Source organism: Leiobunum rupestre, chromosome 6 (assembly GCF_980474605.1).
Source record: "Leiobunum rupestre chromosome 6, qqLeiRupe1.1.hap1, whole genome shotgun sequence".
NCBI classification, from domain to species: Eukaryota; Metazoa; Arthropoda; class Arachnida; order Opiliones; family Sclerosomatidae; genus Leiobunum; species Leiobunum rupestre.
The window spans coordinates 56,896,577-56,911,295 of NC_143389.1; the positions used below are offsets into that span (position 1 = coordinate 56,896,577).

The following is a 14,719-nucleotide window of genomic DNA, read 5'->3' on the forward strand; positions in this document are numbered from 1 at the left end:
CAGGAAATATATTCCAAATACTAATTTTGAACACCGATAGATGGCACTATTACGTAGCGCATCCAGAAAATATTTTCCAAATACTAATTTTGAACACCGATAGATGGCGCTATTACGTAGCGCATCCAGAAAAAATATTCCAAATACTAATTTTGAACACCGATAGATGGCACTAATACGTTGCGCATCCAGAAAATATGGGTATTTGCTAGCTGTCTCTTGCGTGTTCTTCCCACGGGCCCGTATGCAGCGCAAGGTATCTATGCTATTTCATATATGCAGGAATCCATACCTCTACTTGGAATGCTTATCCTGGCGTATCGCGTATGGTAAGATCACTCTGACGGCTTTGGCCCCGCCTACGAGAGAAAAAATCCCTCTGCGCGCGCTCCCCTCTCACGTTGTTGTTTGTTGAGTTAACATAGTGTCAAAAAAACCGTCAGCCACATCGATATGAAAATCTGCCGCGTTAAGCATTCCAAGTAGAGGTGTGGATTCCTGCACATATCTACGAGTCTGACCTTATTAAAGCATTCTTAGCTCAAGAGAATAAGCAGTGTCATACTTATATGACGTTACTTATGACAATATCCCAGTGCTTCAAATCGCGCGGCTGGTTTGGAAGCAAGAGATACCATCGTCCCTACAACCATCAAATTGTCGTTACCGGTTCTGACCATAGGCGTCTCTCCGGGGCAGTCATTGAGATTTTTCATAAAATATTAAATGTCGCGGATGGGTTTTTAGTTAGAAACTCTGTATTACGACTACGTCACGAATGTTTGAAAATCTATTATTTATAGAAATAAACACGTCAGAAAAAAAATACTTTGTCCTCAATAACGCCGATTATAGCCAACACGAGGAAACACTTTGAAGACTTGAGCCGCGTGTCTGTTCAATTGACAAACCATCACGCTAACGTTAAAGATCCAAAATTGAACCTCAGCGGGTTTGTTTCGAAGGGGACCATTGGATTTATTTTCCTGGCTTCGTGGAATGCGCATTAAACGGCTAAAACAAATACCTAACACCAGGAATCCATACCTCTACTTAGAATGCTTATCCTGGCGTATCGCGTGTGGTAAGATCACTCTGACGGCTTTGGCCCCGCCTACGAGATAAAAAATCCCTTTGCGCGCGCTCCCCTCTCACGTTGTTGTAGTGTTCGGAATTGTTTATTCATTATCCACAAATTTTCCGATTTATTTAAAAAACGTTGGTCAAAAGAATATCATTTTAACTTATTTAATTATGTTTTTTACGCAACCAAGCATTTATTTGAATAAAAGTGGTATTTATTTATATAATTGTTTTATTTAAATAATAGGCTTATTCACTTTCGATTATTTAAACATTTTACAATTTTTATTCAACTATTGGTTATTTAAATATTATTTAAATTTTATTCGTGGATTAAAATTAATCGACTGCCGACCTCTACGTTGTTCTTTGTTAAGTTAACATAGTGACGTAAAAAAAAACCGTCAGCCACATCGATACGAAAATCTGCCGCTATAAGCATTCCAAGTAGAGGTATGGATTCCTGCTAACACTCACATATCCGAACTAAATAGAATTGGAAAATCTTTAAATTCAACCTAAAAACCGCCTCTAAATCTCAATATTTGAACCCAAAAAATAGTAATTACAGTGCTTAAAGGCCTAGGTTTGCTTCTGCCTGTCCCCCTTTAAAATAACTTGCCTGAAAAGCAAATACCCTGGTGGTGGGCCAACATGTTCAGCGGTTGCCCGACCACCAGGGTATTTGCGTTTCAGGCAAGTTATTTTAAAGGGGGACAGGCAGAAGCAAACCTAGGCCTTTAAAAACTATATAATAATGAAAACTAATAATTTAAAAACATTTAATATCCTTAAACGGGACCACGCTTACGTTCTCAGCAACCTAAGCACGTTCTTGATGAAATAATCTAAAAAGGGAGAACTTTAGTACACGTTCTTAGGTAACCTAAACCCGTTCTGATTCAAAATAATTTTAAAATCGCTCGCAGAAAATTCTAGTAAGATTAGAAGGTAACCTAAATATGTTCTATTAACCAAATATGCAGGCCCCTCTTTCCCACTGGGCACTCTGGGCACGTGCCCAGGGCCCCGCGATCGATATGGGGCCCCTAGTTCCTGCCAGATCATCAAACGATAACCGATATTTATTACCGAAAAACATATTTATTTCGAAAAAATCTATTCTAACAAAATAGTGCTCTGTCACGGTCATAGGGGCCCCATTATCCTAATGTGCCCAGGGCCTCCAATAGGTTAAAGACGGCGATGCAAATATGATGGAAAAAAGTGTCAAAATACGTACCGAAGACAGTGTGCCCCTGTCGTCCAGATAGAGTTTGTCATTTGGGAAGAGTGTTTGGATCCACGCCAGATCCGACTCCTCCTGCTTTCCCTCTCGAGACACCATCTACGACAGAAATCAGACGACGCTCAATAGACGGATTACGGATATCGACGACCCCACCCCTTAATGGTCACCAGACATCATTATTAGTTCACTTTCTCGTCACGTGACACGATGGTAATAATACCACTCCATCAGCGGTTATAACGGAGAGCGTCACTACGAACAATAAAAATTATAATAATCCGTTCCACTCTCCATCTCCGTCTGTCTAGCAGTCCGTCATCTTTGTTGGAAACGTGACCTAACCCCCCTCTGTCCACAATAATGACCAGCCCAACAACAATGGATATCCGGCCCAGAATCACTCCCGACACACATATGCTAATTTCGACGCCGACTGGGCCAAATACGTACGTAGAGTGCGGTCTAATAGATAGGCGAGGATTAGGACCAATTATTAATTATTTGAACGTAAGCATTGTTCCAAAATATTTATTCCAAAAAAAAAATTCCACGTTCAACGAATATATTCCAATAAATTTAAATCGTTTTAATTTGGAAAATGACCGAGGCATTTTCGCCTCATTTTTTCGAATCTAAAAGTAAAACTAAACTTCTAGACTAGTTTAAACTTATAACAAGAATGTATTTATTTATACTCAGGGAGAATGAATATGTCGAGACTATCGACGGACACGTTGAGGCCCTAACCCCGTCACGCTAAGGGGGGGGGGGGGAGGGAGGCGGTCTTATTTTTTGCGTCCTCGCAGCAGCGTTAATCGCGTCGAAAAACGTAATTTTTAAGAACCAATGAGATTGCAGTATTATTTGATTTTATTAAAGCGGAGGAGCCGAGGGGTCGGACATTTACCAAAATCCCGTACACTTTGCCTGAAATCCCAAAATCTTTTAACTCTCGCTATGGTAAATTAACATTGAAATCCCAAAATCACTTCAAAAAGTAATGATAAAATCGCCAAAATCTCTACGAAATCCCGTACAAAATAATGGCAAGTGTCCGACCCCTCGGGAGGAATTGGAGAAACACTAAAAATAATCTCGACATATTCATTCTCCCTGAGTATAAATAAATACATTCTTGCTTATAAACAATGTAACACTATTAATGTTTTGTATTATGTTTACTGTTATTAGACATTTTATATCGATAAGAACATTAAAAACCATTAAAAAGTAATTTGTTTAATTTTTTTTATTTTTCCCCAAAAAATAACTATATTCTATACAAACTGAGTTTTGATCAAGCTTTCTCATTTCGAAACTTTAATTTTTACTCGAAAAATAATCGGAAATTTTAGAAAAATAACTAAGCTTTACCAGAAGGGCATAATATATATCGTACGAGAAAGCACTCTTAACTAAATATCCTTGCACCACTCGAGCCTGCGAAACTGCGTGTTTCATTGAAGCCGCCTAAATGGATATTTATCAGTGGCGTAGCTAGGGGGGGCGGACCGCCCCGGGTGCCAACCGTTTGGGCGTGATTAGGGGGTGACACCCGATCGTTAAGGGGGAAGACTGCAGTGGCCATTGTCTACTTTCGCGCTATTTCAAGCTGAACTCTTTTAAATTTGTATTTTAACTTATAAAATTAATATTTGAGTGTAGCAGTCTCTTGTTTAGTGCTTAAAATAATTGTGACAATTTAAAATTTAAAAGTAATTAAGTTATTACGTTTTAATTCGGACCCCCGGAGCTAAACAAGTTGGGCGAGCGCCCAAACTACCCTTTAGTTAGGACCTTATATCTCGTTAACTATTAATATTAGAATTATTAAAATTATTTTAAGCACTAGAGGAAGGTTCAGCCTAATAAGAAAAATATAATTCAATTATGTAATTGTTAAAACTGAAACGTTCAGCTTGAACGAAAAAGAGGCTTTTACCGTATTCTTCCCCCTTAAAAAATAAAAACTAACACAAACTAGAGACTAGTAAGTAGCACACAATGATAACCGCCCCGGGTGTCACCCATGCTAGCTACGCCACTGATACTTACCTCGTAAGAGATATTACAAGCTTCTGGCTTTACCAAGGAATTTAGGAAATGTCTCCAATATCTTCGCGCGTCTTGGACAAAATATTTCGCGCGCCAGTGTCAACTAACACTCTAAAAATTCTCGAAAACAGAGTCGTAAATTATCGGAAATTATCGGAAATTCTTGAAATATCTCAGCAGGTAATGGGAAAAGTAAACAAATATTTCGCAAACACCTCCCCCCCTACACAAAAAAGATCGAAGGTCATTCTTCTATAGAGTATTATATCGGTGTGACATCACGCAACGTCACTTATGTTTTTTTTTTTCATAAGTGCCTAAAACGAAAACCAATGCCACTCTACGAAAGGATATTATTCTATACTATTTGCATGGGTTTTTAATCATGGTTTTCACATTAAATCGAAAAACGCACCTTTGCAGATTCAACGCAGATTCTAAAGGAAAGCTAATGTTATATGGTAACTAGAAAACCCATTTTTAAGTGCCATAAAATATATAAAACTTGCATTTATAAATTTCTTTACTTTCTATTTAGCAAATATTTTCCTTCCCGCAACCGTATTTAACACTAAAACATCAGATCCTTTCAATCAAAAGAATCGCAAAATATTTCAACACATTCTCGAATTAAAGTTTCGCAACCCTAAATTTGCATACAACTTTTAATTAAAACAATTGGTATTTTATACTAATTAAGAAAAAAAGTCCATTAAGAGAGTTAATGAGGATTTCTCGCATAAATAGTTTCGGACAGACAAAACATCAAACGAGTGAACCTACCGATGCATAACGAAGGAACGCTGGCTATCAGCTTGAAAGATGCCGATCAAGCTTCCACATCTCGATTCGAATCCAGAGAAGAAAATGAGACAAGTTCCACCACAAAACCACCAAAAATAGGTTCTTTTAGTCCACGCAACTTCTCACGAATCCATTCGGTGTTAGATATCTGGAAACAACAAAAAAAAAACATTTATTTAAAAAAAAGTAAAACCAAGTTTTAACATAAATATTTATTGGTCAATGGCACCTATTAACAACAAACACACGGAGAACGCAGCTAGCCTTTAAACACGCTAACGCGGTGTGTACAAATTTCATTGGACGAACCTTTACGCTGAACGTTTTACGGAAAGGGGAAGACAATTTCCGAATATTCCCCTTCCGACGGAAGCAAGCGCTAGAGCATCTAACCAATGAAAACTGTACGCGAGAAGATGCATGACGTTTGACGTTCTCCTTGTGTGTGGTGCTGTGTTTGTTGCTCCTAGATGGCACAAGGGAATATTTTATTTTGGGTCTTATTTCTCGTATTTACTATCCATAATATTATTAAAAAAAATAATTTATTTAGGTAACCAATCATAGGTCGAATGGACTTGATTGATTTGTAAGGGGAAGATAATACTGTAAAAAAAATATTCTCAAAAGTAATTTTTATTAAATAAATACAGGGTTTTTTTACGAATAAACTATGCCATAAATACATAACGGTTTTTCATTACGAATAAACTATGCCAACAATTTGAAACCCTTTGACGTAGTTACCCCTCACTTCAGTTCAAAGGTGTTAAAAGTGGTAAAATTGCCGATGGTTCGATGTAGTTCAAAGCCGGGTTTTCAACATCGTAAATTCGCCACATAAAATGCGCTATGCCGTCGAAATTTAGCGAATAAACACAAACAAAAAGCATTGTTCTTAAAAACGGGAGCTAAATTAAGAAGTTCGTAGCGCTGAATCCGGCATCGGAGATAAGGCCAACCAAACAACGGGGGTTCAAGAAACCCAAATATTTGCGCAGATATTCGAGGACGGTACAAAGGGCAGGAATTTCCCGCGGCAGAATAAACCTAAATATTAAACTGCGTAAGGATATTTACTTATGAATCTTTTTTACCGGTATAATATAGTTCTTGACAGTCATTTCAACGAATTACCAAATTTCCGGAATTAAATTCCATGACATTTCCAGGTTTTCTCTGACCAAATTGCCAAATTTTCCTTGACCATTTTTGTACAATGAATGGTTTGAGGTAAAAATCTTGAAAAATATTTTCTTTCAAAAATGTATTTGCCTGATTTTTTTGGGGTCATTTTAAAATTCCCTTACTTTTAGGTAACATTTTCAAATTCCTTGACATTTTGTAATCATTTTCAAATTCACTGACGTTTCCCTGACCTTTTGGAAACCTTTTCAAATAGACCTTTCTATAAATTCCTAGCTAAACAGGCCAAACACTTTCACAAAGACAACATAGCGCTACTTCAGTAGGACTTGCAAACTTATTTATTCTTTGTATTGGTTTAAAAAATTCGGCTTATGTCCCGAAACAGCTGTAGCTTTTCTAAATAAACGTATTATTGTGCATCGTAACCATTTCTAAAATCGCAATTTTTTGTAATTGAATGAACAATGCCGCCCCTCTAGGTACGCCACTGCTTATCTTAGGGAATCAGGTCGCTTAAGTGTGTTAGGGAAAAATATATATTCGGCATTTCATCCTATCTAAGTTCTACTAGAAATAGTTGGCCCCCCAAAATGAAATCCCTGGCGACGCCACTGGACACTATTAGAGCAACGTCGAATAAATGAAAACTAGAATGCAAAACTTACGGCACCAACCGTATCAATTCCAATAGTTTCCAGCAAATACAGAGGTATCACGATGAGATAAAACGAAGCAAACGCGGCTCCAGAAACAGAGACCGTTCTGACGCGAAGAAGAGGTTCGAATCCGAAGTAGGTCGCGGATTCCACGACGGAGAATCATAATCCCACAAAAGAATGTCACGGCGCAGAAAATATACCCAAATACAAAGGAATCCTTTCTATTTTCAATGATACAGAAACCAAAATACGGCAGGCCTCTTTGAAGCGTGCAGACGCTCGAGTGCCAGTCAACAACCCCCGCTTGAGTGCCATCATTTCCAAGACAGTTAAATGCCAAATTTACTGTACGCCACATTTACTTCTCAATGAAAAAAGGGCCCACTTTCCCGCATGGCAATCAAATAAGTTTGAGAAAAAAAAAGCCACGAATCCATTAAAGGGAACATTACCCGCGTTATTCGACGTTATCATAGTGGTGGTATAATAATTCTACCGTTCCCGTTAGACCGTGTCTGGGTCTCGTTTGTCAAGAAGAAATTAAGTTGTACCTATACTAAAACGTAATCCATTATTTCAAAACTTTCGCGTGTCATTACGAGTAATAAGGAAAAACATTTTTTTCTGAGGGTCCTTTCAAAGAAAAAGAATTTACTCTTCTTTTTATGGACAAAGACCTTTTTAAACGTAAAACCTTTTTTTACAGGTTTTTTTCCAAAGTTTGGGGTATTTGGCCTAAAGAACCGCTACTGATTTCGGTCTTTGTTTAGTTTTGAATACCGCCAAAAATTAAGAAAAAACGTTATTATAGAATTTTTTATCGTATAGCTATTAAAATAAAGAATATCGTGAAATTTTAAAGATTTTAAAAACTCATAAGAAATTTTAATTAATTTGTTTAACGTTATTCAGCTAGGCTAATACCCAAGGCACCACCTTAGGCCTAAGTCATCAAGCGACTTTTGAAGCCTCCAATGAAATATAATTAACAAATTTATTCAAAATTTAATATAAAAAGCCAATTTAATTTCCTATATGAAAGAAATTGGAAATAATTCTAACATGGCTTTATTTTGATTCTCATAGGAAAATTTCGATTTAAAATAAATTTTACATTTCCTACCAGGCCGAAATAAAATTACAACATTTGTTCAAACATAATATGAAAGTAATTTTTTACTGATAAAATAAGTTTCTCTAGCACGTTTTACTATGAAAATTTCGCCATAAATCTAAAATTTGTTCAAAACAGAAAGTAAAACCAGATGTTATAGAAGAAATAAACAATACAAACAGTTTATTTGTAAAAATAAAATAAAAAACCGTTTAAGAAACAAGATTTAAAAGCGACCCTTTCACGGTTAAGGATACACGATAATTTTCCCACGCACTTTCTGGAATCGTGGTTTCTGTGGAGGGGATGGTGGCATGTGAAATCGGTTTTAATTCGTACGTGGGATAAAATAATTACAGATTAACATTTCATTTGTATTTCTTTATTTTGAATTCCGACCATATCACGATTATCACGTCAAAGAAGGTAAGAAGAACTGATTAAAGAGGTTTAGAACGACATATACACACAAAGTATACGTCGAATCAGAAGGGCTTGAATTTGTAGCAAGTTTATTTAGGCGTTATTTTTTTATTTGTTGTAGTTAGACGGCGAGCACTTATTATCTTGGGTATAAATTATCTTCCGTTTTCGCGGGAGTTTATGCATTTTTAGTTTAGTCTCAAATTTGAGTCGGTTTTCGCGAGTCCTGATGCACATTTTTTATTTAAATATTAAATACGGTTGTTTTTCTATTTAAAAAAACAAAAAACCGTTGTGATAGATGGCACTATTTCGTAGCGCATCCAGAAAATATTTTCGACTTTCAACAAAATCGGCAATAAACACCTCGGGTACTCTCCTTGTAAGTCACACTCGAAGGCAGTGTTTCCAATGTTTCTTAAATTTGGATCATGCAAGTTTGGGAATTGAGCTTAATAGGAAGTTTTTGTTGCCCCCAATTCTCTTGTTGCAATAAAAACAATTGCTTATCTCGTTTAATGGTTAATCCAGCCCTGGCGTAGTGCAAATAAAAGCCAGTTTACGGTAACGCCTTATACTCCTCGAAAAGGGATTGCTAAAACGTCCTACAACGAAATCGAAATTTCATTTGAACGCCGATTCGCCGCCGCCGGTCAAAATTTCGCGGCGTTGGGGTCTACGTCAGACGCTACAAGAAAACAGGGAGGAAGCTCAGCTCGACATCTTGTGACGTAGATCGCACCTGCGCCGTTTCAGTTTTCCTCTCGTCTTTGAAATAAGGTATACTAAGAATGAGTTGGTGAAAACTCGGAACAACTCCTTCTGCGTTGAGTTTGAAAGTTAAAGGGGTTTTCCCCCGAGCTCTTCCGTTTCCCCTTTCCATAAAAAATTGTAGAGGTTAACGGTAATAGTTAAGTGTAAGGAGCTGTTGGCTCGCGTGGCATGAAGAGCTTGCCACCACCCTCCTACGCCATGTAACCCGACCACCCGAATTAATTAATTAATCAATGAGACCTTGTTGCAAGGATATGACGTAATTGACGTCACTTCCCAGTCGATGACGGTTTTATCGTCATCAAAACTAGTTCTGGCGGGGAGGGAAGGAAGCTGAAACCAGTTTCACGCGACGTTAGTCCGCATTTTCTTTGGTGGCTGTGAAACAAGGTCTCATTTAAATTTTTAATACAAAGATGTTAATCAGAGGCACACTTATGAGTAATCATGTTACATATGGTATTAGCCTAGCTGATTATTATTAGTATTTGGGATACATAAAATACAAGTTTTCCAAAACCGTAATAAAACACGAAAAGTCGCCACTTTAAACCATCCCAAAAGAAAAGTATACTCAATCGCGCACCGCGGACGAAAGCGAAGCACCGCGAAAGGCGTATCGCTTCCGTTAAGAAAAGGCGTCGAACGGCAAAGGGTTAAAAACGTCAAAATATTTACCCGCCTTCGATAAACAATTAAGATAAACGAACAACTTCCTTTTGGAAGCTCTTAATTATTTATACGTTTATGAAGAAAGCAAAATGATTTCCTGTATGGGTAAAACGTGACAGATAAAAAATAATTTAAAACAAGTATAAACAAACTTAACCCCCCCCCCCCCCCCGACTGCTAAATGACGAAAAACACAATATTATCAGTATAGATGGGGGTAGAAACGTTTAACTTGCGAAGATGGAGTGTTCATGGGGGAAGATGCTTTTATAGGGGTGATTATTTTTTTAAATTCCTAAAAGATGGCGTAGAATCCTTTAAATATATATTCCACAAAATAACCCAATTTTATAGAATTTATTTTTATTATTAATTTTTCTTTAGTTGAACTTTAAAATAGTGTTTGTTTTTAATTATTTAGTCCCTTCCCGTGAAAAACGTTTAAATTAGCGCCATCTAGTGTAAATAAATTCGAACCTCCAAGGGCTTATCTCTTAAAGGCCGACTACATAAATCTTCGGTTTACTCTGTCTTTCACTGGAAGTAGGCTTACTGCAATACACGTGTGCCATGCAGTCAGTCTACTTCCAGTGAAAGACAAAGTAAACCGAAGATTTATGTAGTCGGCCTTTAAATGTTTGTTTCCCTTTACGCCAACGTGTTTATGCTGCCAGGAAAAACGTCCCACTTTGTTAAATCTGAAAGTTTCGTACCCTAACTGATTTTAGAAATGCATTGATTTTTCACGTGATTGTATTTGCATATGGATATATGATTTATCGTGATTAGCAACGATTTGTCGAGTGGATAATCCGAAATCAGGAATCCATACCTCTACTTAGAATGCTTATCCTGGCGTATCGCGTGTGGTAAGATCACTCTGACGGCTTTGGCCCCGCCTACGAGAGAAAAAATCCCTTTGCGCGCGCTCCCCTCCCACGTTGTTGTAGTGTTCGGAATTGTTTATTCATTATCCACAAATTTTCCGATTTATTTAAAAAACGTTGGTCAAAAGAATATCATTTTAACTTATTTAATTATGTTTTTTACGCAACCAAGCATTTATTTAAATAATTGTTTTATTTAAATAATAGGCTTATTCACTTTCGATTATTTAAACATTTTACAATTTTTATTCAACTATTGGTTATTTAAATATTATTTAAATTTTATTCGTGGATTAAAATTAATCGACTGCCGACCTCTACGTTGTTCTTTGTTAAGTTAACATAGTGACGTCAAAAAAACCGTCAGACACATCGAGACGAAAATCTGCCGCGATATGCATTCCAAGTAGATGTATGGATTCCTGCCGAAATTAAAATGAGTCTGTGGCCCTTTAAGCAACTACTCCCTCTATAGAGTAGTAGCACTCTGTAGCTTTGGCCATGGCCGCCATTTTGGTCGCAAATTTTTTATCTATAGGAAAGAGCATGGGTGACGTACTAGGACGTCACAATGCAATTACTCTTAAAAGACAAGTGTTCAAAAGAAATTTTCTACGCCAATAAATATTTAAATATTTGTAACTCCGCCCTGTGATGATATTATGACGAGGTATCTACCGTATCTCTGACGAAATAAATTCATTCAATTCCAACGCGGAAAAACAATGAAATTCTTAGAAAACAATTTTTGGCGCCAAACCCTAAATTCTCATTTAAGAGAAAAGGTATCTATGGTCTGAAAAGACGCGGGAAGTCGCTAGATTCTTTTCGGCGAACATTCCACCTCTGGCCAAAATTCAACGGAATACCAAACAGGAGGAGGGAGGGGGCAATATTACGAAATACCCGAAATCACCTTCGACGTAGCGTATCTCATTTATTTCGAGATTGACGTCGAATTCGCTGGAAAGGTTTCGAATTAACTTTATGGAGAAAAGAATAATTAAAGCTTGTTTTTCAGCGTGAGGATTTTTTCCCTTGGAATTAAACGAAAAGGTGGAACCCACAAAATATTAACGATTTGGAAAATACTGGTATACCCTGAACTTTGTAACTTTCTGTATGACGTTTTGTTTATGACCAAGATTTTTTTCTATCAGGAAAACATACAACAATTTGTCAGATGATTTATTTATTTGTGGTCTTAGCTCTAGAAAACTAATAATAGTATTATTCGTAGCTTGCTCGTGTTCGTTGCCATGGTAACGCGTATAGGTAAGCTATGACATTAAGACGCCCATGGCGGTCACGTGATTATTTCGCCGGACCGTGTGGCGTTTTGCATCGTGATCTGTGACGTGAAATAATTGTCATGGCGGCAGATTCTAAAAGGGGGCTTATGCCTACGACGTTAGGAGCCGGCACCCAAAAATGATAAAAACAACAAGTATGAAATACAATTCCGGCATACAATCAACATATGTGACCTTTTTTGACGTAACAATTAATTATACTGTGTTATTTCATTTGTGAACGACCCTCGAATATATACCATATCTTCATAAAAATGTTTTAACCTATACAGCAAAGAAATAATATCAATTGATGTGTTGTCAAAATTTCAAAGTTTTGGACAAATCATGCCTTAGTTATTTATTTCCCCATGACACTCCACTACTCCTGGATTACCTCAAAATTTTAGGATTCAAAGTTAATAAAAAATGGACTTATATTTCCGTAAAAAGGTCATTACATGTTGAAAAAATTTGCCAAACCTTCAAGGAAATAAATGACAATCCTAGAATTTGCCATAAATCTAGAATAAAATTACCTTCACAAAGTGTCAAGATAAAATTGAATTCCCCGACCTTTCCCTGAATTTTAAATTTTTACAAATTCTTAAAATTTCCCTGACCTTATATGCCTATTTTTAAATTTCCTGACTTTTCCCTGAATTTTTAGGCCTATTTTTAAATTTCATGACCTTTCCCTGACTTTTTAGGCCTATCTTAAAATTCCCGGACTTTTCCCTGAATTTTTAACAAATTCTTAAAATCTCCCTGACCTTTAGGCCTATTTTAAGACTCCCCAACTTTTCCTGAATTTTTAATTTTATCAAATTCTTAAAATTCGCTGACTTTTTATGCTTATTTTTAAATTCCCTGACCTTTCCCCGACTTTTTAGGCTTATTTTAAAATGACAGGACTTTTCCCTGAATTTTTACAAATTATTAAAATTCCCTGACCTTTCCCCGACTTTTTAGGCTTATTTTAAAATTACCGGACTTTTCCCTGAATTTTTACAAATTATTAAAACTCCCTGACCTTTCCCTGACTTTTTAGGCTTATTTTAAAATTACCGGACTTTTCCTTGAATTTTTACAAATTATTAAAATTTCCTGACTTACTAGGCCTATTTTTAAATTCCCTGGCGTGTGGCAGCCCTGTACTCGCTCACACGGTCAATAAGACATCAGAAAACTGACATATTCGTTACAGAGATTCTTCACTAATTAGGTACCCCTGTAAAACTACTTCAAAATTCGAGGAACATACACTCAATTACTACAGAACCCTAAACAATAGAAAAAGCGGATTTGACGTAATCGCCGAAGAATGTAATATATCCCCGAGATAATTATCAGCCTTTCCTTTATTACTAAATCCATTCTCTTGAAACTCTGCTTTTCAAAGTACGTTTCGGAAGAAAATTTAGTGTTTGCTGAAATGTATCACAGTAATTTCCTAAAACTGGCATCAGGGAAAACATGATTTATAAATAAATAAATATCCTTAGGCAGGATAATATTTACATTTGACATCGCCGCTAGTAATACTAGTGGTAGGTTTTTTTAGGCTTTGACGCCTCGTCAAATTTAAATCAATTTAAAACAAATCAAGTCATTTTTGAATCACTGATTTATGAAAATATACAAAAGTAGGATTTATGGCAATTCCAATTCTGAGCAAATTAAGTTAATATTAATTTAAATTTTAGTTTGCATTTTCAACGTCAATTATTTATCAAAAAAAGAGGCATTAAAATTTAAAAAAATCAATAAAAAATGTTTAAAAAATGAGGCAATTAAATTTTAAAAATCAATAAAATAATAAAACAAATTAAAATCAGTTTTTTTTACAATCCACCACCCAGTTCTTCCCAGAAGGTATACTTATCTCGTAAGCAGATACATTATACGCTTCTGGTAATGGTTTATAGTCGGTAAAAAAATTCTAAATGAAAAGAGCTTGGCTAACCGACAAAAAAAAAGGAGAAACCAAGAAAGATGTCCAATTTATTGCCCTCGGCGTAGCACTACCTTGAAAAGGTGGATTAGGAAGGAACGTTTTCGGCCGATTATCAGTGCCTACGTAGTGAGGACCCCCTCCCGACGAAAACACCCTGTCGACGGCACCTGTATCGATTCCCCCCCCCCCCCCCACCTTTAAAAAAAAACTTTTGAAGTTCTTAAAATCGTCCTCCGAGGTCCTGACAGTCCATCGCGATTACCTAACGTAACGGCTAATAGCTCCGTGGAAGGCGTAATCGTCGTCGTTAGGGAGTCGCGTCCGAGATAAATACGAACGAGCAAAAAAAAACCATCAGTAGGATTATTTTTTCGGTATCGAAAACGGGTCCCCCCGATTCTCAACGACACTCTCCGGCGAAACCGGTCTTGGTAATTATCCGAGTGCAGTCTTCAATATTGGCCAAGTGAAGAGGTACCATCGAGCGCAGTTTGCCAGACTTTTCTCTCGTTTTTCGTGGCTATGATATTTAACACATCCTTTATCTGGGTAATGGCGCTCCAATTCAAATTTGACAGAAATTTCATAAAAACCGGAT

The 14,719-nt window shown here is 36.7% G+C and overlaps 1 protein-coding gene across 2 annotated transcripts in view; it reads right to left on the reverse strand.

Moving 5' to 3' along the window:
- LOC149942714 (uncharacterized) overlaps positions 1 to 14,719 on the reverse strand; it is an 81,884-nt gene that overhangs the window by 51,532 nt on the left and 15,633 nt on the right. For both annotated transcript variants that reach the window (XM_090177052.1, XM_090177051.1), the window contains exons 2-3: positions 5,174 to 5,342; positions 2,327 to 2,431 (exon numbers count right to left, since the gene is read on the reverse strand). In XM_090177052.1, coding sequence (XP_090033178.1) covers positions 2,327 to 2,431 — 105 coding nt within the window. In that variant the 5' untranslated portion in view covers positions 5,174 to 5,342. The remainder of the gene's footprint in view (positions 1 to 2,326; positions 2,432 to 5,173; positions 5,343 to 14,719) is intronic.